Source organism: Heloderma suspectum, chromosome 2 (genome assembly GCF_057233095.1).
Source record: "Heloderma suspectum isolate Gila_16-S chromosome 2, 16-S_ref, whole genome shotgun sequence".
NCBI classification, from domain to species: Eukaryota; Metazoa; Chordata; class Lepidosauria; order Squamata; family Helodermatidae; genus Heloderma; species Heloderma suspectum.
Window position 1 is genome coordinate 47,448,143 of NC_139459.1, and position 25,824 is coordinate 47,473,966.

Here is a 25,824-nt window from a genome sequence, read left to right on the forward strand (position 1 = left end):
AAAAGTGTGCCAACAGCAGATGACCTGAGGGAACAAAAGCGTGTGTGTGTGTGTGGGGTGGATATAGGAAGTGATGTTGGAATGGGGTCCAGTAAGTGCGGCAGTCCATGAACTGGGGTCCAGCAGGCCAAACATGGCGGAATCTGTCGGACTCCACCCCCCTCTCGGACTCCCGCAACATCCCTACTTGCCAACCTTCAGTGATGTATCTCTGAGTTTGGGGGCACTTATGTGAATTGATATTCAAAGAACTTCAGGCATTTATTGTCACATATATAACAGAATTGTGGAGGAGACAGATTTCACACACCACACACAGGTAATGCATTCAGACACTCTTCACATGCTCAAAATAAAGAGAACTCTGAAGAATTTAACCTGTTAAGATTTTTAAAAATGTTGCACTTATTGTCTTTTGCTGTGAGCTGAAATGCCAGAGCTGTGTGATGGCTTTCCAGTACAGCCGTGTCATTGTAGAGAACAGCGAGCTCACTGCCTGCATTGCACAGGAAAGAGTTGGTCCGTCCCGGGTGATCGACATCGTGAACTGTTGCAGCTATTAATGCAGCCACTTCATCTAAATGATCAAGGCTTCCCTACAAGGAAGAGTTAAATCTTATTCATCTATATTTATCAAAATAAAATATATCAATCATTAGTAGAGTAACAGAATGAATCCAAGTTTGGATGAGTTTGTATAACCCACATTTCCATTTTATGTCACTTCAAGGTGACATTTCTTTGTAATTCTTTTATAGTTACTTATTCTTGGTCAAATCCAGATACAGCTATGGGGACTGCAAAATGTATTTTTAATGGCTACATATAGGGATGGGCGGATCAGTTACCCCATTCCAGCTGAGGGGGTCTGCAGGCAGGGGCGGGGGCGATCCGTCCCTCCCCCCGGAATCCGTCCAGGCTGGCTCTGCTCCACGTTGATCCTGCAGAGCTGGCCGCCTGGTCCGCATCGCTGGCGATATGGCCGGCAGCCATTGCCATGCCGTATTGCTGTGCTAACTCTCTGGACACAAATTTACAGCTGCATTTAGGTTAATCTACCAGCTTTACGGCCACAAATGGCGCCCACTACGCCATTTGCGTCCTGAGACTTAGCACAGCGATACGGCATGGCAATGGCTGCCGGCCATATCACCAGCGATGAGGACCAGGTGACCGGCTCCACAGGATCAACGCACGGAGGGAGCTGACCCGGACGGATTCCGCGGGGAGGCGGAGGTGAATGCTCCGTTCCGCCATGGGCTCCAATGGGGCCAGATTCTTGGAATTCGGTCTCACTGGGGTCCGTGGTGGAATTCTCCCCCATCCCTAGCTACATAGTTGCAGCTCAGTTTCACCATCTGAGAATGCATTTAGAATAATGAGTAACCTCAGAAGAATTATTGGGAAATACCATCTCATGGACAACATTTCCCAATAAAACCGATTATATAATCACATCCTCAGATAGTAAGTTATTCAGTGAGGGACTCTGAATAAATAACCTGGAAATAAAGAGTTGGGATGCTTTCAAATGAGGCTTTTATTGTGCAATTACCCTGCTTCATTCATGGAATTTTTCAGGGGATGCAGATGTCATTGTCTTCCATATGTATCCCTTATGTGTTTACCCACTGCTTCTTCCTTCTTACCACAGAAAATCTATTAAGGAGGGAAAGATGGAATAGCTGCACAGTGTCATTTGACTGGTGTTGCTAATAGCTGTCTGGAAACACCCTTACTTTAAAAGAACTGGGATTCCCTTCTGTGACAGTTTCTTTGCTAGAATGTGTGGCATATACCCTGCTTTTTTCAAATCAACTCACAGCTTCATGGCTTTGCTTTAGGGCAGTGGGCAGTCAATATTCAGACTCAAGGCATTCCCAGATGGACAGTTTGTGAATGTCAAACACACTAAATCTGGCGCATGTGATCCATATACGGACTGTGATGATTTGTGTGCTGATTACAGCTAATTCAAATGGGCAGCACGGAAACTGTTGCATAAAACCATCCATGTTAGTGTCAAATCTCCATGCCACTATGCACCACCTCTGAAGTACTCATCCTGTTTTGGCTCTGACATTGGTGAGGAACTTGTCTCCTCGAAACACCCTAAAAAAAGAGCCTTCTCCAACCTGGTCCCCTCTAAATGTGTTGTACTACAGGTCCTATCATCCCCAGCCAGCATGGCTTCCAAAATAGGTGATCTATAGCAAACAAAACCTATACCCCATTATTTCTGGGTGCAAATCCTGATTATGGGATTAATCCATTCCAGATTATGGATTATGAAGTAGCAAAATACTTAGAAGTACGAAAAGAGAGCTTCAGCAATTGGGTGGTATAGAAACGTCATAAATAAATAAATGTAAGTGTTAAATCTTCCTAAATACTGGCATGCTCTAACATTAGCTAAGTTCAAAGTTTTACCCTCTGTACTGATAGAAGAAGATTTCAGGGTATTCCTATTATTCCTATTATTATCACTATTACTACCGCTACTATTATTCCTGCTACTACATTTATATCCTGCCTTTTTCCTTCTGTAAGGAACCCAAGGCAGCTTACATGGTCCTCCTCATCTCCATTTTATGCTCAACAACCCTGTCAGGTAGGTTAAGCTGAGAGTCAGTGACTGGTCCAAAATCATGCAGTGAGGTTGAGTGGGGACTAGAACCCGGATATCCCGAGTCCCAGTCCAGTACTCTAAACACTACACCATACTGGCTCTTTTGATTCACATTTATGTCCTTCTGGGGGCATTTCTCCACAACAATGGAAGGAGAAGCAAATGGAGGATTACCCAGAATTTTTCAAAGGATCGGCTTTGGTGCACTTGTGTCCATGCAGCGCTCCATGAGCAAGTGTACTGCACCAGTATAAGTTGCTTCACAGAAGATACTTCCAGGTGGGGTGGGGTTTGGAGTGAATGTCATCTGACTGGCAGGGTTGCTCAACCAATAAGAGAAGCTCTCCCCCTCCAGGCTTCCCCCCTTTCTCCTTCAATAAAATCCTAGGAGGTTTACTCCAGTGTCTTGGCAAAAAATCACTCTCCTTCTGTCTCTCCCCCCACCCCACATTAAGTACTTCCTTAAACCAACGTTCCCCCTGCCCTGAAGCGGCGAACAATCTCCTTCTCTCTCTCCCCACCGCATTACTTCCTTCCTTAAGTAAACAATAATTATAGTAACACAGTGTTCTCACTGCCCTGCTGCAATCAATTGAAGCTTTGACACTTTGACATTAAGGCTCTCTAAATGCATTATTTCAATTGATGGGAATCTCAGTAACTTGGGGAGCATGCATTTTGGGAACAAGCCTCATTGACCGTAATGGGAGTTACTTCTGAGTAGACACACTTATGTTTGTGCTGGGAAAGACAGGGAGGAGAAACAAACGGATGGGAAACCAGCCCCCTTTCTAACCCAATGCTGCGCATGAAAAAAGGTGTGAATCAGTTATTTCTGAAGAGAATAAACCAAACAATGGAGAACTGCAGCTTTGGGAAAGCACTTTACAGCCTTTAGGGAAGTAGTGCTTTAAAATGTGCTATTTCAACTGAGGGGGATCTCTGTAAATGCTGGTGTGTGCATTCAGGCGACAAACCTCACTAGCCACAATGGGAGTTACTTCTGAGTAGGCACTAATTGGTTTGTGCTGGGAAACACAGGGACAGGAAACAGCCCTTGACTGGGGTCACAGTGAAAAGCACACCCCTGGGCAGGGCTAGCATACCCAAGGTAAATGCGGGGGTTGGGGCACAACAACTATACCACGGAGAACTCGACTTAAGGAAAAGAATCGGACTTTAAGCAGTCTCAGGAAATCCGGTTTTTCCATGATAAGCTCTGGGGAGACACCCCCTGGGATTGGAAAAGTTGAGTCTGTTACATATGTCTTAGTATACTGTCCTTACACAGAGATCAGATTAAAATTATTATTAGATTTAAGGAAATCTTTAAATGAGCTAATTGGGTGTTTTATTTCTATAAATAACAAATATCAGACTGAGGTTTTGGCAAAATGTTTTCTAAATGCAATGAGAATAAGATTGCAGAAATGCTGATTTAATGTTCTAAATTTGGGTTTTAGTTGAATTTGTCCTGGCCTATGGCTGTAATAAAACTTTGATTTATTATTAAGATTCCCTAGCCTTATCTTCCTTCTCTCTTCCTTCTGATACACTTTTTAGTATTAAAAAATGAACGAATGAGTTAATAATTCACTGAGCAAGCGTATAGAAATCTCAGCAGAAATTGTACCTTTACTCTCTCTTTCCCCAGAAAGAATGCTGTGGCATGCAAAACGTCAGCTGCGTGAGTGGAGTTATGGTAGGAATTGGAGGAGTGGTAGTTGGCTTCAATCACCTGGAACCAGGAGCGTACGGTGGCTTCTGAACAGTTTAAAAATTCACAGACACCAAAGCGGGCAAAAATTTTCAAACCCAGGTAAACCAATGGCCTGGAATACAATTAGAGAAGAAAGGAGATAGGAAAGCCAGTCCTTGTGGTTGTACTCTTTGGTTAGGGACAGCCTCAAAGTATTAGATAAATTTTACCACTATCACTGCCTGTGCTGCTTTATCATAAGCAAAGGTTCAGGCCCCTATCCCGAAAATATTGTCATCTATATTTTGAGAGTGGGGAAACAATAGAGGAGGAGAGAAGGAAGGAGAGGAAGGGCCAAAACAGACATTTTATACTGAACACTTAGTTTGGCCTTGCATGGTTCTTCCCCGCCCCCCCTTTTAAAATATTATTAATTTTTCAAATGCAAAGATGAACGAACAAGTGAACAATGAAAGAAAAGAAGATTACTTCAGGTTTTAGTTGCTGAGAGAGGGTAGTACATTTAACATATTTTCCTCTTTAGTTTACAAGCAAAAATATGGGTGGAATCCATTGTATTATGAAGAAACATAGAATTTTCTACTATATTTAGGGCGCAATCCTATCTGGATAGTTGCCAGCCTCCAAAATCAGAGGCTGCTGACTATCCTATGTGGGGTGGCTGGAGCCCTGCATTTTTGCCTACACAGGTGATTTCGCCTGTCTAGACGCAGCTTTGGGGAGGAGGAGGGAAGAGCCTGGAGACCCTATAGGAAGCTGCATAAAGCAGCTTCTGTAGTCTCCTCCCCTCCCACCCCGGGACTGCCGCCTTTCCCCTGTTTCCACACTCTGTTTCCAAGCACGGAGATATAGCTGGCATGGAGAAAACTGTCCCCTTCATGGATCACTGCCTTGTTGTGGCGAAGGGGCTTGCGTAACTCAGTGAAGCCATAAGCTATGCCGTGCAGGGCCACCCAAGACGGACAGGTCATGGCAGAGAGTTCTGACAAAATGTGGTCCACTGGAGAAGGAAATGGCAACCCACTCCAGTATTCTTGCCAAGAAAACCCCATGGAACATATCACAAGGCTAAAAGATATGACGCCGGAAGATGAGCCCCTCAGGTCGGAAGGTGTCCAATATGCTACTGGGGAAGAGCAGAGGGTATTTCCAAGTAGCACCAGAAAGAGTGAAGCGGCTGGGCCAAACCCGAAAGGACACTCAGCTGTGGATGTGTCTGGTGGTGAAAAGAAAATCCGATGCTGTAAAGAACAATATTGTTTAGGAACCTGGAATGTCAGATCAATGAATCAAGGTAAGCTGGAGGTGGTCAAACATGAGATGGCAAGATTGAACATCGACATCTTGGGAATCAGCGAACTAAAATGGACAGGCATGGGCGAATTTAATTCAGGTGACCATCATATCTACTATTGTGGGCAAGAATCCCTTAGAAGAAATGGAGTAGCACTCATAGTCAACAAAAGGGTGGGAAAAGCAGTACTGGGGTACAATCTTAAAAATGATAGAATGATCTCAGTACGAATCCAAGGCAAACCATTCAACATCACAGTAATTCAAGTCTATGCCCCAACCACTGAGGCCGAAGAAGCTGAGGTTGTTCGGTTCTATGAAGACCTACAACACCTTCTAGAACTAACACCAAAAAAATATGTCCTCTTCATCATAGGGGATTGGAATGCTAAAGTAGGAAGTCAAGAAATCACCGGGATAACAGGCAGGCATGGCCTTGGTGTACAAAATGAAGCAGGACAAAAGCTAATAGAGTTTTGCCAAGAGAACATGCTGATCATAGCAAACACTCTTTTCCAACAGCACAAGAGGCGACTCTACACATGGACGTCACCAGATGGTCAATATCAAAATCAGATTGATTATGTCCTTTGCAGCCAAAGATGGAGAAGCTCCATACAGTCAGTAAAAACAAGACCTGGAGCTGACTGTGGCTCAGATCATGAGCTGCTTCTTGCAAAATTTCGGCTTAAATTGAAGAACGTCGGGAAAACCACTAAACCTTTCAGGTATGACCTAAATCATATCCCTGATGAATATACAGTGGAGGTGAGGAATAGATTTCAGGGATTAGACCTGATAGACAGAGTGCCTGAGGAACTATGGACGGAGGTCCGTAACATTGTTCAGGAGGCAGCAACGAAATCCGTCCCAAAGAAAAAGAAATGCAAGAAAGCCAAGTGGCTGTCTGATGAGGCTTTACAAGCAGCTGAGGAAAGAAGGGAAGCGAAACGCAAAGGAGAAAGGGGAAGATATATCCAACTGAATGCAGAGTTTCAGAGAATAGCAAGGAGAGACAAGAAGGCCTTCTTAAATGAACAATGCAAAGAAATCGAGGAAAACAACAGAATGGGAAAGACTAGAGATCTCTTCAAGAAAATTGGAGATCTCAAGGGAACGTTTTGTGCAAAGACGGGCATGATAAAGGACAAAGAAGGCAGGGACCTAACAGAAGCAGATGAGATTAAGAAGAGGTGGCAAGAATACACAGAAGAACTATACAGGAAAGATCTGAATGTCCCTGATAGCCATGATAGTGCGGTCACTGAACTTGAGCCAGACATCCTAGAGAGTGAAGTCAAGTGGGCCTTAGGAAGCATTAGTAACAACAAAGCTAGCGGAGATGACAGTATTCCAGCCGAGCTATTTAAAATCCTAAAAGATGATGCTGTTAAAGTGCTGCATTCAATATGCCAACAAATCTGGAACACTCAACAGTGGCCACAAGACTGGAAAAGGTCAGTTTACATTCCAATTCCAAAGAAGGGCAACGCCAAAGAGTGTTCAAACTACCACACAATTGCACTCATTTCACATGCCAGCAAGGTGATGCTCAAAATCCTACAAGCTAGGCTTCAGCAGTATGCGAACCAAGAACTACCGGAAGTACAAGCTGGGTTTCGAAGAGGCAGAGGAACTAGAGATCAAATCGCCAACATTCGCTGCATCATGGAGAAAGCAAGAGAATTCCAGAAAAACGTCTATTTCTGCTTCATTGACTACGCTAAAGCCTTTGATTGTGTGGATCACAACAAACTGTGGCAAATTCTGAAAGTGATGGGAGTACCAGACCACCTTACCTGTCTCCTGAGAAACCTGTACGAGGGTCAAGAAGCAACAGTAAGAACCAGAGATGGAACAACCGATTGGTTCAAAATTGGGAAAGGAGTACGACAAGGCTGCATATTGTCACCCTGCTTATTTAACTTATATGCAGAGTACATCATGAGAAATGCCGGGTTGGATGAATCAGAGGTCGGAATTAAGATTGCCGGGAGAATTATCAACAACCTCCGATATGCAGACGATACCACCCTAATGGCAGAAAGCGAAGAGGATCTCAAGAGCCTCTTGTTGAGGGTGAAAGAGGAGAGTGCAAAAGCTGGTTTGAAACTCAACATTAAAAAAACTAAGATCATGTCATCTGGCCCTATCACTTCCTGGCATATAGAAGGGGAAGAAATGGAAGCAGTGACAGATTTTACTTTCTTGGGCTCCAAGATCACCGCAGACGGTGACTGTAGCCATGAAATTAAAAGACGCTTGCTCCTTGGGAGGAAAGCTATGGCAAACCTAGACAGCATAGTAAGAAGTAGAGACATCACCTTGCCGACAAAGGTCCGTCTAATCAAAGCTATGGTTTTCCCAGTAGTAATGTATGGCTGTGAGAGCTGGACTATAAGGAAGGCTGAGCACCGAAGAATTGATGCTTTCGAACTGTGGTGCTGGAGAAGACTCTTACGAGTCCCCTAGACTGCAAGGAGGTCAAATCAGTCCATCGTAAAGGAAATCAACCCTGAGTGCTCATTGGAAGGACAGATAATGAAGCTGAAGCTCCAATATTTTGGCCACCTAATGCGAAGAGAAAACTCCCTGGAAAAGACCCTGATGCTGGGAAAGACTGAAGGCAAAAGGAGAAGGGGACGGCAGAGGATGAGATGGCTAGATAGCATCACGGATGCAATGAATATGAACTTGAGCATGCTCCGGGAGAGAGCGCAGGACAGGAAGGCCTGGCGTGCTATGGTCCATGGGGTCACGAAGAGTCGGACACGACTGAACGACTGAACAACAACAACAACAAAGAAAACTGTGCCAGCTACAAGGGGCAGGGGAGGGGGCGGGAGCTTGGTTTCTGGGCTTTGAGGCTAGAGCCCTGGTTCCGACCTCAGCTCCCAGAAAACAAACAATCCTATGTACCTCAGACACTGTCTAAGGGGAATAGGATTGCTCTCTCTGTCCCTTTTCCATCATCTGAGGAAAGGCTTTGCTAGTTTAACCCTATCCTCTAGTGCTGTGGTCTCAATTAAAATCACCCTACCCAGCTGCTATTTGGCATGGATGGGAAGCTGCCACTGGCCCCAATGGACTTTCCCTTCTGTACCAAGTAGCAGCTGGCAGAAGGGGGCAGTGGCTATTTTCACCAGGCTAACTGCACAGAGTGGAAGGGTTAAAAAATGCCAAACATTGTCTGGCATGAAGAGGCAGAGGTAATAGGGAAATAACAGTTATAAAATGCAGTTGTGTTCTCAATTTAATTTCCATTTGGGAGCGAGGACTATGGGGATATGCCAAAAAATTTACAGAAGAGGGGGATTTTGAGGGGGAATGTTAAGGAAGAGAGAGAAGTGACACTATGTAGCAGTCCTTTCTTGGAAGGAGCCTCAGACATAAAGAGTATAAGACAGAAAGGGAAGTGCCACAGGGTGGAGAATTGTCCTGCTTGTGCTAGACCAGACAGCAACAAATGGAATAAAACTGGAATAGAAAAAGGCTCCTGCCAGCTTCAGAAACTGCACCCACTTCACACATTAACCAGCAAGCACAGAAAACTGAAACACAAGTTGCTGACGGATGTCCTGTGTCAACATCCACAACCAGTGCCAGGGACAGGTTGTCACAACTAGGCAAATTAGGGCACAACCCTATGCATATTTAGACAGGAAAAGGTCCTGTAACTCCCAGCATACCCCAACCATACAGGCTTAATTCATGCCACAGCTTGTTAAGCAACTGTCTTCTGTGTGTTCTTCTATCCCCCTATCTAATATGCACAGAGAGAAGGCTTGCCTTTTGTTTGTAACAGCTTCCAATTCAAAAATATTGAAGTCCCAGCTCTCTTCGTTATCCAGTAAGCGTGCAATACAGGGTGGAACATCATTGACGGTAACTGGCACTGAAAGGTGACCATGGCTCTGGTTTGTATCTGTCCAAATGACAAACGAAGAGGTTATGGTGCACCACTTGAAGAATCCTTTGCAGAAAGTAAGTCTGGAACTAAATTAGATAGGATGGCAACGATTCCATGTGTTGAAACCTGGGACTGCCCCAATCTTGTCGAAAGATGAGGAGCAGGGTATATGCAAACGGAGCATGCAGGTAAGGAGTGCCAAACACTTCCTTACTGCAGGGAGGCAGTTTATGGTCCGGGGCTGCAGGGAGGCAGGTTATGGTCCGGGGGAGGGTGTTGCACTCTTCACTCATACGCTTCCTTTGCCCCACCCCCTCTTTCTAGGTGACTGGGGCACTTCTGTGTTTAGCACACCACTGCCATCACATCAAGCTTGGCCCTTGCAGTCTCAAAATTTAGAATTTACCATTTTGAGGCACCATAGTTAAACTTTCTATATGAAAGTGCATGGCCATCTTCTGTGTCCCAGAGCTGATATATCTGGCCCTACTCCAGTTCTAGCAATGGGAAATAGTTGCTGGTAACAACTGGTGGTCCTGAATGGGGATGTGCCAGCCGATCAGAAGATGCAGAGTGCCACTTCCATGGGGCCAAGATGAGCGTAACGATGTAGATGGATATAACCATGTACTGCGCTGGTAGAAGTGGACTTCCCTGCCCCCTCCTTCCCACGGCAGCCCCTCCAGCCCCCTGAAAATGCTATACAGGGAGTCAGGAGACCCTGCTGAATGGGGTGAGTGGGGGAGTGGAGATCCACCCAAATCTGTTCCATGAACAAAGCCCTTCCTCTCACTGAAGATCCCTTCCTCTCACAGAAGGCAGATCCTAGATCCAACCCAATATCTTCTACCATGCTTTCTAGGATGGGGAGAATTGAAAACAGATGGATATACCCATCTGGATGATGCATCAACATCAGCTACACAGACAGATAGCTACTTCCATGCTTAGTTCTCCCTTACTGTGAAGAATTCTCTACCTTTTGAGTAAGAGTAATTGCTCTGCAATGTTAGCAACAAATGAAATAGGCATACATAAAGAGAGGTGGATATGGGGACTTACTTTTAGAAAATACATACTCATTTCCTGACAGCCTTCTCAAGCCATCCTGAAATGAAGTAAAAACAAACAGTACAATGCAGGATTCCATGTACCAAGGAAAAAAGAAAGATACAGGGAGAAAAAGAAGTATGTTCTCAACAGATATTACAGTTAAACAACAAAAGGGAAGCGTAGGTATTACTATGTTTATGCACCATGCAATATAAATAATATGCTCCAAAATATCACAAAAGCATATATAATAACGTGTGTGAGTGCTTGTTTATACAAACATTCTACATAACTTGCAAGATAGTACAATTGATAATTTAATGCAACATTAATGCTGACTAGTATTTAACTGATATAAACATCCTTTACAAAAACAAATCAAACCTCTCTATTGTCCAATGCCCAGTGAACTCTATTTTCTTCTCTGGGTAACCCTCCTTTGATGTTTTACCATGGATCCTACATACCATCAAATGTAAAGAAAGGTTTATGTTGCTGTCTGAGGTTTCCCAGGGGCTGGTACCTAAAACTGGCACTAAGACACTGAAGGCACTGCATTTTCCAGCAAGTAATTATGAAGTCACCTAATGGGTTGGGCCTAGATTTGAGCTGATGGGAGTGGACGTCCCCCACCCCCTCCTTCCCATAGCAGCTTCTCCAACCCCCTGAAAATGCTAGACAGAGAGTCAAGAGACCCTGCTGAATGTGGTGAGCTGTTGTGTGTGGGAGGGGGGATCTCCCCAAATTGGGTGGAGGAACCTTCCACAAACAGAGCCCTTGCTCTCACTGAAGATCCCTTCTTCACACAGAAGGCAGATCCTAGATCCAGCCCAATATCTTCTACCATACTTCCAGGATGGATAGAATTGAAAACAGCGGCTACCATATTTTCTCTATAAGGTTACATGTCAATAGATTCCATGAACACACTGAAGGTACTTGTGAATAGATGGTGGCATCACATGGTAAGCACTCATTTCTCCTTCATGGCCGATCATCTAAAACGGTTTACTCCAGCAATAGCTAAGCCCGCTTGTTTTTATGCACTGTTTTTGAACATATTTTTATGCTCTGTAAACAAAGAAATCCACTTTGGTGACCCAGGACACAGTTGAAAATATTTTTATTACTGTGTATTCCGTATTCCTTAAGCTGGTTGTATAAATCTTAACGTCAGATAGAACAGACTTTCAGGGAGCTAAGGTTCAGTTTTATGGTACTTGCTTAATTACAGAAAACATTAGGATGTTTTTCAAGATTTTTCTACTTAACCCTGTTGCAATGTGTTCAGCAATGTTATGATAAATATTAAGAAGCTGAAATAAAATGCAATAAAGATATATAGGTTTCCAGCAGGACCTCAGGGCCACATCACCAGTTCTTCTGGGTTTAGGAATGCAAACATGTATATTTGTGAATGCTGTACATGTGTCTGCCATGCTCTGAGACATTAAATCAAAATGAACATGACCACGATCTATGACTAAACCCTAATGAAACAAACAGGAGTTGTGCGAGAACATGGTGTTCTTATGCAGCTCCCATTCATTTCAGTGGGACTTGTGCAAAAAAGTTCCCTGTTATTCTACCTCATGGTCAGGTCTGCTTGTCTCTAGCCTGGCCACATGTCCTACTTTACAGAGGACAGTCCCCTCTTAGAAGTTGTATTATTTGAAGGGCTGTCCAGTCGAAGTTCACTTCAAACTTACAGAACCATAAGAAGAGAGAGCTGAGCCTTGAAGCTGCCCATCAAGTTACCCCCTGGACACCAGATTAAGCAAACACACAGGCCATCTGATCACAGTCTTGTCCACTACGCTGAAATGCATTGTATTTCTATTAAAATTATAGTAATTTCCAAATTTGTAACACTCTCTCTCTATAGGGTTGGATCTAAATTTAGGCTGGATCAACTGCACTGGTGGAAGTGGACTTCCTGCCCTGTCCTTCCCATGGCAAACCCTCCAGATGTCTGAAAATTCTACACAGAGAGTCAAGAAACCCTTCTGAATGGGGTGAGCTGTGGTGTGACGAGGAGAGGGGGATCCCCAGCAATCGAGCAGAGGGATTGTCCTTGAGCAGAGGCTTTCCTCTCACAAAAGGCCTCTTCCTCTCACAGGAGGCAGATCCTAGATCCAGCTGATATAAATTATTGTGTCTTCTGTCCTCTTTTTTTGGTGATACGTAAGTGGCCACCCCACTTCTGTCTCATTCTGGCACTTTGAAAGGTGCCTTAACTCTAATGCCTTTGGCCACCTCCCTTGGCCTCATGGTACAGCTGCCTCATTATATGGAATGAGAACATCTTTCCCTGGCTCTTGAAAAGAGACAGGTCTTTTGCTAGATTGAGTTTTGTTTTTGCATGGTTGCTAGAGACTGACAGAAGGGATGTCAATACATGGAATCTAGATTAATATACTCATTTTTATATCATCTAGTGAAATTGGTTGTTTGATTTATGTGTTCTTACTCACAGTCATCAGACCTCCAACAAGATCACTAGTGTGAGGATCTTCATCTTTGGTACCTAGTTGCGGGGAGTAAAGTTCTGTTGTCCGTAAGATTTCCAAAACCCTATCTAAGGCTTCTGCTACAGTTACTGGGCTGTTTTCTTGAGCTGAATTGATTATATTAATGACCTGCAGGGTTACAAACAGAAAGGAAAAACATATAGAACAAAGCCATTGCTGTTTTCACACTGCTACAGATGTTTTGTATGCATGGAAGAATTAAGGAATTAGCATGTAGAAGGGCTGTCAACTGAATAAAGTAGTCGGCTTTTAAAATGATTGATAATTATCTACATTAAAATCTATCTGCATATTACTGAAATCTAAATATAGGTGCCATTTTGAGGATATTTCAAAGAAGTATTAGTTAATTTATAATGCATAAATAAAAGCAATTACTTATTATTTTAGGGAAAAGCTATTTTTATTATTTTCTTTTTCATTCCATTACAATTAGAGCAAAACAGCCATGAAACAAAAACAAACGTGCCTTTAATTCTCAGCCCAAGAACATGATTAAAATCAGCCTCACTGATTAATAGTTGATAACTGATTGAATTTTGCAGCTCTAATATGTGATAGTTCATAAAGATGAAGCACATGTTACTATTTGCGAAAATAGTAACTTACGGGCAATTATTAGTTTGAGTGAATAGATAGCACTAATACCATTCACAGGTCTGATAAGCAATACGTCATAATTAGCATAGCTTCAATTTGCTCATTCCTTTTATTCACCTTCTGTAGTAGAACTTTACATAGCTAGTAGGTGATGTGAAGCATACTTCGTGGAGTGAGTACATCACAAGGTATCTGAATGCCTTGATAAACCTTGCTGTGTCCATTTCCTGTAAAAGATGGTTGATGTGCGTGAAAGGACATCAGAAATGACTCTTACCTTTGTGATTGGGGCTTCTATTGTCATGGAGTGAATCCTTGCCATTGATGAATACCGACGATTCTGTAAACTTGGGGCTGCCATTAAATACAAACATTTTGGCTTTTTAAACAGATACAAATAAAACACTATACTCTCATATATTAGATGAGTGGGCCCACATAACAAGATATGGTCTTACGTTACAGAGAGTAAGATATTTTTTGCCAGCAAGAGATGAGGACACCTCTTCCCCAAAATATTTTCCATTGTTCAAAATTATTCTGTTTCCTCTTCTTCCTATTCAATAGCCCAGACAATTGGAAGCTAATTGAAGTAAAAACCTTAAAGGCAAATCAAATGCCACTTGTTCAAATCTTCAACAGTAAGAAAGATTGCTATCATTCACTTTAGCACAGATCCCTGAATTTCTAATGATATTCTCTAGAGATTGGTTTTCTTACCATCACTGCTTCGAGAGGTTATTGATTTGACATCAATGGATTCTTTCCTCCTGTTCTTGCATCTGAAGGAGTGAGAGTCTATAAATATTACAGGAAGGTATTATAAAAGTGCTCAGAATTTATTTATTTTCACAGCCACATTTATCCCTTCGTTAAGAGTTTAAATTTTAACTTGTCTCTCTTTTACAGATAAAGACGTTTAAAGCTGAATACTTTATGTTCTAACCAAGTTCGAAAAGGGGCGGGTGGGTGAGACGATTACAGGAAAAGAAGAGAAACAAACTTATTTTCATTCCCAGTTTTAGGGCTTATCTTCACTACCACCATACCAGATACTAAACTTCATTTGATATAAATGTAATGTGCTGGTAAACCTACAATAACTACAGGAGGAATAACTGAGAATCAGTTACACCCCTGTGCTTTAAGCTGTCCTGGAGGGGGCGGGGAGGGGGCAAATGAATAGAACAGAGGTGGGGAACCTATGGCCCTCCAGTTGTCTGACTTCAACTCCCACCACCCCTGATCATTGGCCATGATGGCTGGGGCTGTTGGAAGTCCAACATCTGGATGGCCACAGGTTCTCCACCTCTGCAGTAGAATAACCAGACAGAAAGGCGGGCAAGGCTCCTGTACTTTTAATAATTGTGTAAAAGAAGTATTTCCCTCTCCTGGGGAAGGAGGAGCCCTATCCTTTGCATCTGAGGGGATGGACCTTACCTCAGTTATCCATGCACTGGTGATGTCCAAGGTCGACTACTGTAATGTGTCGTATGTGGGGCTGCCTTTGAAGACTGTCCAGAAACTTTAGCTGGTGCAGAATGCGGCCACCCGAGTACTGGTGGGATGAGGCAATTTGATCATGTAACACCTATACTGAGCAGCTGCACTGGTTACTGGTGTGTTTCCGAGCCTAATTTAAAGTGCTGATTTTGACCTTTAATGCCTTAAAACGGGTTGGGACCAAATTATTTGAAGGAATGCTTTCACCCATATTAGCTTGCCCACACTTTAAGATCAGCAAGAGAGGCCCTTCCCAGAGCAGTTAGGCTGGTGTCCACATGAGAGGGGGCCTTTTCTGCAGTGGCCCCACACCTCCAAAACAAGTTGCCATCAGGGGTCTGCCAGGCCCCATCATTGCAGGCTTTTAAGTAGGCCCTGAAAAGTTGCTGCTTTACTCTGGCCTTCTCTGGATTATGTGTTATCAGACTGGATTTCAGCTGTAGTGGTCTGTTGTAAGTTTTATTTTATGCTGGTGTTTGACGTTTTTTAGAATGTTTGCTACTGTTGCCATTTTTATTGTGCTTTTACTGCTTTTATCGCGGCACTGGTTTTTATAATGTATTTTATTGTTGTATGCCATGGTTCCTGCTGTGAAAGGCAGGTAAGAAATACTTTAAATAAATAAAATACAATCTGGTCACTATATAAATCAGAGGACTGTCAGACATCAGGGTTGTTGTATGTATGCAACTAGTGTGATCTCCATACCATGCATTTGATCCTCAGCATCGTGCTCTCCCTTTTGCTTGCCATGCCATGAAGCTAACTATCTCTTTTGGTCTACTTAAATGGTGCTGAAAAATTCATTAGACTGAGAAGATTAGAATAATGTTGATTGAGGGCCTCTTCCTACTTTATGGAAGCAATCAAGAAAGTCTCCTGAATGGTGACAGCTTACAGCTTGCTAAGTGAAGAGTTCCCAAGCAATAGGTCCAATGCAGAAGTGACAGAGCTATTACCACATGTAGGGGTTTCTCAGCTGCCTCCACATGGCTGCCAAAATGTATGAAGCATCCTTCAGTCTGACAGCAGCACTGATTCTGCATTTTCATAAAAAGAAAGAAAATTTTCTAACCTGATTGAAACTGGTCTCCTGTACACTTTTCATCACGATGAGTCTTGTAGGTCTGGCGTTATATGGGGGGAAAAGAAAAGAAAACGGACACATAAAGCTCTGACCTTGCTAAACCTAAAGCATAGCCACCTTTATTTATTTATTTATTTATTTATTTATTTATATTTTATTTATTACATTTCTATCCTGCCTTTTTTCCTCTTTAAGGAACCCAAGGCAGCGCACATAATCTTCCTCCTCCTCCATTTTATCCTCACAACAACAACCCTGTGAGGTGGGTTGGGCTGGGAGTCTGTGACTGGCCCAGAGTCACCCAGTGAGCTTCCATGGCTGAGTGGGGACTAGAACCCAGATCCCCTGACTCCCAGTCCAACACTCTAGCCACTACACCACACTGGCATGCACATATCATAACACATTATGATATGTGCATGCCCTCTTCTTTATATACCTCAATTTGCACTTGTAAACAATTTAATTCTGTATATGGCCAAAGACATAGCTACTTTTCCATTCTGCTGGTTTATGTGTTCAGTGTAGTTTGCCAGACCATAACTCTCATCAACACAATCTTGCCCAACACAGCGTAATTTGAATACTCCCTTTCACTCTGTCAGATACAACACAGGCAAGGACACAGCAGCTTGAACAAGTGGCAGAAATTTGAAAAAAAATCCACCTTTGAAATAAATGCCAGCCGTCTTGCTTGATCCACTAAAGTTGCATCTCATGAGTTGAATTTTTCTATTATTGTTGTTGTTGTTATTACTGATAATCCATTTAGGTAGTCTGACTTGCCATTTTATTTTAAATATTACATAATGTACAAATGGTTTGAAGAAAACCAGATGTTAACAAGAAAGCAACAATTAGTCAGATTATATACTGCACAGGGAACATAGTACCTGTTTGTTACTGTCATTGGTGCAACACAGCTTCTTGATAGACACAAAATGTCGTATTTTCCTACCAATAAAAAAAATAATCCAGTGTTATTAAACACAAGAATTATAGCGCAACTGGTGATAAAAATCATTTCTAGCCAGTCATTTGTAAAGCAAAACCCTAGGTCTGACCAGTTTATAAAAAAAATCTATAATAATAATAATTAGTTGCTTATTAAGCTCATCCAGTGGTCAATGATATTTACATTTTACACTTGGGTTATTGAGGCAGGGAGATGACAGCTTAGTTAAGGGCACTCTGGGAGTTGAAGTACCATGATTATCAGTGGGATCCTATGCATGTAGTCCTACTGATTTCAATGGGGTAATTGCAATCTAGTAAAACTGCATCCAGAAACTCCCCACATCAGGGTGAGGGATGACACTTGATTTGCATCAGGGCTGCAGTATGCATGGGGAAATCCAATGTCTCACCCCCACCCCTGAATGGCTGCTTTTTTCACAGAAAAAGATGTTGGGAGTTCCAGCTATAGAATTCCCATGTCATGTGTAGTTTTTGACCCTCAGTAAACCCATGGATGAGCAGAGATTAGAACCCAAATATACCATGTCCCAATCCACCACTCATTTCACCAGGCTACACTGTCTCTTAAGGTATTTGCACATCAACACTCCTGTTACATTTCACTTTTGGTTATTTTCTCTGTGCAATAACGCTCAGGCATAACTGCTGCCATCTCCCATAAATGCAGGCTTTTCCCCCTTATGCACTCTCCGATAACTTTGCTAAAATGGGGTGGCGGGTGGGGAAGGGCCATGGCATTCACATGGTCCTGGGTTCGATACCGAGCATCTCCAGGTAGGGCTGGAAAGAATCCTGCCTGAAAACCTGGAGACACACTGCCAGTCAACATCGACAGTACCGGACTAGATGGTTCAACGGTCTGACTCAGTGGGCCAGTTCACGTGTCACGATAAGTCACCCTGGAAACGAACCATGGTGGGTGGTTGTTTTCTCCCAGCAGACAACTGGGCACTCTACGGGTTGCCGTGGCTTGTTTCCCCCTTAGTCCTCCAGCCTGCTCCCGGCATGTATCCCTATGTCCTTTGCAGCACAACCCCTTTCATATCCTTGCCCTTACAGAGGGAAGCTTTTCCAGCTTCCTGCCCTGCTTCGGTTACTACCCATATTCTGTGCAATTTTTCCATTTGCAAGCTTAAAAAAAACAACAATCAGCGCTTTGGAGGCATGCAAATGGGTTCAGGTTTTTTTTTGTACTTGCGAACAGCAGAAAAATGATTTAAAAACCCAACCCATTTGCACAGTAAATGCACCCATACTCTAGCAGTATGGGTGTATTTGCTCATACTCATGCTCCTGCACTAAAGATGCCCTCCTGCCTCAATAGCTCTGTGTCCTTCAGCCACCACTTTCAGAGTCTGGGACTAAGGGCAGTTGGGGAAGAAATTGACAAGTGTAAGTTCAAGGCATAACAGAGAATGAAATTGACAAGTGGGAGTTTATTGGCTCCCCCCGCCCCCGAGGCCTCTTTTTCGAGCAATTACTGCATTCGCAACTCCCCCCGCCCCTTTTGGGTCCTTCTCAAGTGCGCAAATGGGTTTATAATTTTTTTAACATTATCCCCCCCACCCCGCCCAGTACTTTGCAAGTGCGCAGATTTGCCTGTGCGCAGATTTGCTATATACAGTCTGCAGTAGTACAGTCACCTTGTCAATCTCCTTGTAAATTACCTTCTCCACTTTAGCACTTCCCTTGACGGTGAACTCCATTCACAGCCAGATTTGTGTTATTTATATATGTACATATAAGAGAGAAAACCGGTAAAATAAAGTGCATTTTTTTAGTTAACACACTTACCCTCCTTGACCAGTCACAGGTGTTATTTTCACATGCTGTTGAATACTGTCTCCCGATTTCCTCCGTGCATAATAAACTCCTTGCCATTCCTAAACAAGTCAAATGAAAGCCACACCCAACGAATAAACAATGCAAAGTGTATAACATTTCATGACACTACACCAGCCTTCCCCAACCTGACGCCCTCCAGATGTTTTGGACTACAACTCCCAGCATTCCGGACTATTGGCCATGCTGGCTGGGGCTGATGGAAGTGGAAGTCCAAAATATCTGCATGGCATCAGTTTGGGGAAGACTGCACTACACCCTTACAGATGTTTTATGTGGGAGAAACATGGGTACATTTCTCTGGAGGAAATAAAAGACATTACTGTTCACCTTTCTTCCCTGTGAAACTGACCACTTCAGCTACTCTCCCACTTCTTGACCCTGATCGACAGATACTCCTGCACAAAAGCACTGTCACATGTGAGTACTTCCACTTTAGGAGACTGTCCTAGAAATGTAATTGCCTTCTCCATCTAAGATCAGATGTGGACAACCCATCTAGGTGTACAGAGTGACGACCTATCAAGTCTACCTTTGTAGTAGCAAAGGAGTGGTGCTGGCTAGGACAGACACTAAGGCCAAGTCAGGTGTCAGCATTGTGTACTTGCTTGGATGGTCCAGTGTATGTGAAAATGAAGAAGCCCAGGAAAGAGGCATTTCTGTAGGATGCAAGTGTTCATTAGTATAATAGGGGGAGACCTGACCTACCATCCCTACATTACAGATGCTTGCCCACTTAGAATTAAGGAATAGGCCTTAGAACATGGTGTAAAATAGAAGACCTCATGGAGCCGAAGATATGGTGGAAAAGGGTTAAAAGTGTACTGCATGTTTTTAGGTTGTATTTTATTGTTTTATGGTAGGAGGGATCATGCAGGAAGATTTGCAGTTCTGGCCACCTGGAGTGAAGAGTAGGTTTGGGCACTCCCAGGACTGAAGGCACCAGGCCGGAGGTCTTATCAGAACTCAAGGTTGTAAACCAACTCAGCCTGCCAAAGGGCCAGCACAGCTGGAGAGGTGTGAAAACCCATCTCATCCTCCTTGGGAGAAGGGAGGGGAGACAAAAGAACTAGAAGCTGGGCAGAGACCAGATAAAAAGAGACAAGATGAATATGAGCCAACAATGTGATGTGGCTACAAAAAAGGCAAATGTTCTTTTGGGCTGCATTCATAGAAGTATAGCTTCCAAATCACGCGAAGTACTAGTTCCCCTCTACTCAGCACTGGTTAGGCCTCATATGGAGTAATGTGTCCAGTTCTGGGCACCACACTTTAAGAAGGATGCAGACAAACTGGAGTGGGTTCAGAGGAGGGCAACAAAGATGATCAGGGGCCTGGAAACAAAGCCCTATGAAGAGAGACTGAAGTAACTGGGCATTTAGCCTTGAGAAGAGAAGACTGAGGGGAGATATGATAGCGCTCTTCAAGTACTTGAAAGGTTGTCACAGAGAGGAAGGCCAGGATCTCTTCTCCATCATCCCAGAGTGCAGGACACAGAATAATGGGCTCAAGTTACAGGAAGCCAGATTCCAGCTGAACATCAGGAAAAACTTCCTGACTGTCAGAGCAATATGACAACGGAACCAATTACCTAGGGAAGTGGTGGTCTCTCCCATGCTGGAGGCATTCAAGATGAAGCTGGACAGCCACTTGTCAGGGATGCTTTGACTTGGATTCCTGCACTGAGCTGGGGGTTGGACTCGATGGACTTCCAATGCTACCATTCTATGATTCTAAGTAGCCCCCCTTTCTTTGTCCTTTGGTTTTATTCGGTCCGGGTGGAAGGTGTTGGAATGCTGGCTACGACAAAAGATCCTACTGTGAGTTATGAGTAGTTAGGCCAGGTGGTTTTTTACTGTTTTAACTTACGTTGGGTTTCCAAACAGGAATTGGTACTTGTGGGAAATCTAACGTACAATTCTAAATTGTATTTTGTTCTGTTTCTCTTCCCATTCCCTTACCCCTTAATTTGTAAATGAATATCTACCTTAAACTATTGCTGCATTTTCTTTCCTGGGTCAGTGCTAAATTCACTGGCTACTGTTTCCCTCCCAAAGCTGGGAGGAGGTTGGGGGTTCCTCTTTGGTCTGGCTGAGCCAGCTTGGAGAGGTGGTGGCTGCAGATCAAGGAGACTAGTAGAGCCCAGGGATCCCAACTTTCTTTACACAGGGGAGCAGACCCTAAGGCCTGGGTTCCAAATCCAGCCTTCCAGGGTTCCCCAAATGGCTCTGTTCCCTTTCCCTCAGCCACTGATCAGCACTTGTTCAGGTTTTTTTACCCCATTCTAAAAGGTTGAAATGCCTCTGCTAAGGCTTAGTTACTGGAAGTAAAGACTTTTTAACCTAAATTATGCTGGTATTTTTGGCTCTGGCTTTCGCTTTTGGCTCCAACTCTTTTGTCTTCGGCCCCACCCACCACTGGAATGTTGTCCCCCTTAGAGCTTCTCCAAATTAGAATTTGTCCACAAGCTGAAAGAAGTCCAACACCTGTAGCTGAGAAAGTAATGGAATTTCACTCACGCAGACAGAAGCCAGTGTCGCTGTCTTTAGAAATTAAGCACTGGCTCTATTGCCACTGCCAGCAAACTAGAACCAGGGAACTCATTGTTCTACACCTCTTCGTACAAAGAGGGATGAGTTCTGGAATAGGGGAAGAAAAGCACCTCTGAGTATGTGCAGAATGCCTTCTCTCACTGGTTAATGACTGCAATTTCCTGCTTCCCCACAGACTTAGCAATGCAGAACAGTTGCTTCTGGGCACGCATTTAGGCAGGATTTTCAGTATCGTTTCCTTCCAGAAAAAAACCAAATCCATTCCTGGTTTCCATTTGTCAGGAGCACCCTTGGTGCCTTCTGAATTCCTCAAGTAGCCAGAATCAACACACAGATGATAGGGCTCTTTTCCATTTCCATTCAACCTAATGACGCTTACAGATGTTAATTGCATGGGCCTAATGAGGGAAACTTAAGAGAGCTGCCTACTTGGGGTTCTAGCCTTAGTGAATCAGTTGATCTCCATTTGGAGGGTAAAGGCGGGAAGCCTCTGAACTTAAGGGCTAGGAGGCAAAAGTCCACCCCTTTCCCATGGGGCGTCGGGGCGCAGCTGTTGACGTTGTGCCAAGTGGGCTGCGTGCCTCCTCTTGGTGCTCTCCATCTCCCACTTGTCCCTGCGCCGGCGCCTAGTGTCCTGAAACTCCATTTGTCCCTCCCCCTGCCTGCCAGGGTCGCTACCACTCTCAGGAGTGTGATCAGGGAGGGGCTCTCCCTCCGGCGGCGCCTCTGAACAGCACGCGGTTTCCTCTCCCACGGTTTCTATCTCTTCCTCAGAATCAGAACTGCTTTGGGGCTCTGTGGGCTCCGATCCAACCCTGACACTATTCTCCTGTCCTGACTTTCCCTCTTCCTAGTCAATTCCCAAATAAAGATGCATTTTGTTCTTTTAAAAAAGGCAGCTCTTCAATTTTTCTAAAAATATATATTTATCTTGAGCATTTCATCATTTGATGCTCATCAAAATGGGGGTGGAAAGTTCCCTTGCCAAATTTCTTCTGACCTCCCTCCCACTTCAAACTTCCCTTGTTGCTCTGGGAGAAGCAGAGAGAGTTAGCTAACAGTAAAAGCAACTAATTTGCCTTTAGCACTGAAAATATTTAGGAGGAAAGGTTGGGGAGTGGGGGGAGACAGCAAGTGCATTTAAAAGAATACACTACTCACTTCTTTCCTTGCCTCAGATAACACAACTTTTAGCTATTGTAATTTGGCATCACCATAACTAGTAGAGTTTCAAAATGCAGAGAAATACATACAACTTGGGCAGGAAGTTTACTAATTTGTGACTCGATTAGATTTGAATTTATATGCCTCTTTTTCACTTAAATCACATACACACAGAGCAGCTCAGAGTAATGATACTGTGGATTTCAGCTTTAAGAATATAAGAATATAAAAGGAGCCATAATGAATCAGACCAAAGCCCAGTCTCATTCAGCATTCTGTACACACAGTAGCCAACCAGAGGTCTATGGGAATCTCACAAGCAGGACATGGGTGCAACATCAGAAGGAACCCTTCTGCTCATGTTCCCAGTAACTGGTATACAGAGGCATACTGCCTCCAATACTGGAGGTAATACATAGCCATCATGACTGGTAGCCACTGGTAGCCTTATCTTCCGTTAATTTGTCTAATCCCCTTTTAAAGCCAACCAAATTGGTGGCCATCACTATATCCTGTGGTAACAAATTCCACAGTTTAACGATATGCTACCATAGGACATAGTTTAGTACAAAAGAACAGCAACAACAAAAAGGCGGGGGCAATGTAATTGCTTCCTGAAAATCATGATGTTAGAAGGCTGAAGTTTTCCTCAAGACAGGGCTCAGAATAAAGTGGCAGTTCCAGCTGAAGCAGAAATATACACACACACATACATACATACATACATATATATATATATATATATATATAGACACTATATTTCCATTATGGGAAACAGAATAGGTAAAGGTGCCCTGTGATTCTGGGAAGGCCTCAATATTTCATGCAAGAAAAACCAGATTCTGTTCTAAATAGCAAAGCCTTATCTATACAGATTCCATGTACCACAACTATAATCACTGGCACCCAAGAAAGAGGGAAGGAAAGAAAGAAAGAGAGAAGGGAAGGAAGGAAGGAAGGAAGGAAGGAAGGCAGGCCGGCCGGCCACAAACGTCTTCTACCTTCCTTAAAGAGTCATAGACCTAGTGACCCATATGCTCCAACAAAGCAAAAGTTGAGATAAAGTCTTGTTCTAAATTTGTAATTTACCAAAAGAAAAACTGAGGAGATACATTTTGAACACTAACAGAAATTCAGCCCCATAGCTCAAGGATGCAGGTGCAGTTTAGCTAGTCACCTACTTTTCCTCTTTTGATGCATGTGTTGATTGTATCCAGTAAATCTGCACGGTTTTTGTCACTTTTTGGAAGCTCGGTAAGCTCCTTTCCTATTAGCTCTCCCTTTTGATAGCCCATCATCCGTTCAAAGGCTGGGTTAACATACTGTAAAACAATGAAACCATGTGAGCAACCGAGGAAAGCTTGAACTTAAAAATGCATTCAGCATGCTTATACTATATCCAGTATGCACATTTCTACTGCAGAAATTCTCACCAACAGAAAAACAAACAGGAAAGCAAGAGCATAGCACAAATGTATGCATACAGACCACAGAAACCAATGGTGAAAAATGTGTAAAATCTATGAAAAAATGTGTCTTTTCCATACCTGAATTACATGATCTTCACTAGTTATTTCTACAGCTTCATGACAGTGTTCTAGTGCTGTGAACACTGAATTACAAGCCCTGAAATTAACAAATTATTATATGCTGTTAATATCTGTAAGTGTACAGTTGCTGTAAGTTACATCAGTGCATGAATCACACACCAAAAAATGTGCAAATGTGGGAGATTTGCTATAAAAACATCTTTCCTTAAAAACCATTGGTTTAATGCAAGTTGGATTTACTGGTACGTAGAGTAATGCAAAGGGATTCCACTTCCAAAATAAAACTTTAGGTACAGCTGCATACTTCTGGGGGACAAAAGTCTGGAAGACTTGGACCCAATGCAATTCAACTTCCCAAAATGTTTCCCTTGATGCTCCCTTAATTAACAGGATTGTGGGTTTTCCATTTAAAGCTTTAAGAATACTTTGAGTAATATTCAGTTTGCATATGTTTATTTCCATCAAAGCTTTTCTTTAAAGAAAAACACCGTATCTATCTATATCTATGGACAGAGACTCATGTAACATGTATTCACAGGGTGGAACTCTGGGTGCTTAAATTTCTCCTGCCCTTTATTCTTCACTGCAAATGCCCTCCTTTGACCATTTTAAGTGACTTTCCAACCCAAGAGCCATCTACACGGCACCACTTTCAATGTTCACTCTGTCGTAACTGCACAGCATTGCAGCTGCGAATTAGCTTCTGCTGTGGTACATGTGCAATTTACTGTGGACTTTTCCAGTGGAAAAATCAACTGTGCCCTGACACATGGCCGTAAAAACAAAGTAAACCGTGGCAATCGCGCTGCTCTTTTTTTACCATTATATTTAAATGCATAGCTGCACAGCCACGTGAGGGTGGGGTTGTGACACTTCAGGTTTTAGTGGCTGTTTTGTATTTTTGGGGTTCTTTTGTGTCTGTCTGTTCCTCTTTGGTAAGATGTGGGTGGTCTTCTCCTTTGTTACCATGCCAACTGTTTGTACACAATCACACCGGCAGTCCTCCAGCCCCACCCTCTTGCGATGGTTTGTACATGCAAAGGGGCGTGCCCAAGTGAGAGGTACGTCCCTACCCATCATTCCAAAATGGATACTTCTCTGTTATTGCGCAGCTGCAAAGGAACAGGAATGGGGAGGAGTGAAAAGGCGTCACATAGTGATGCAATCACTAAGCATGCCTACCCCACGCCCACCACAAAGTGCAAAGTCAGTTCGAGGAAGGGACAGACAGTTCAGCAGCCATGGTAAACCTGCAGCAAGCTAAAAAATCACAGCAAAACGCCTCTGCGGAAATCCACATTTTCCCTGTGAAAGCCACGGTTAGGCTGCGAAATGGCAACTGCGTCGTATGTCCCAAAGGTCCTCGGATCACAGCAGCCCTGGAGTAAATGGCTCATGTAGATGGGGCCCCA

General features: G+C 43.4%; 1 protein-coding gene across 3 annotated transcripts in view; it reads right to left on the minus strand.

Moving 5' to 3' along the window:
- Positions 1 to 25,824, minus strand: part of PDE8B (phosphodiesterase 8B) — a 100,759-nt gene that overhangs the window by 12,968 nt on the left and 61,967 nt on the right. For all 3 annotated transcript variants that reach the window (XM_084833405.1, XM_084833403.1, XM_084833404.1), the window contains exons 7-18: positions 24,410 to 24,488; positions 24,044 to 24,184; positions 19,099 to 19,187; positions 17,220 to 17,280; positions 16,315 to 16,366; positions 14,457 to 14,534; positions 14,014 to 14,090; positions 13,080 to 13,244; positions 10,615 to 10,660; positions 9,432 to 9,567; positions 4,263 to 4,461; positions 379 to 596 (exon numbers count right to left, since the gene is read on the minus strand). In XM_084833405.1, coding sequence (XP_084689531.1) covers positions 379 to 596; positions 4,263 to 4,461; positions 9,432 to 9,567; positions 10,615 to 10,660; positions 13,080 to 13,244; positions 14,014 to 14,090; positions 14,457 to 14,534; positions 16,315 to 16,366; positions 17,220 to 17,280; positions 19,099 to 19,187; positions 24,044 to 24,184; positions 24,410 to 24,488 — 1,341 coding nt within the window. The remainder of the gene's footprint in view (positions 1 to 378; positions 597 to 4,262; positions 4,462 to 9,431; positions 9,568 to 10,614; positions 10,661 to 13,079; positions 13,245 to 14,013; positions 14,091 to 14,456; positions 14,535 to 16,314; positions 16,367 to 17,219; positions 17,281 to 19,098; positions 19,188 to 24,043; positions 24,185 to 24,409; positions 24,489 to 25,824) is intronic.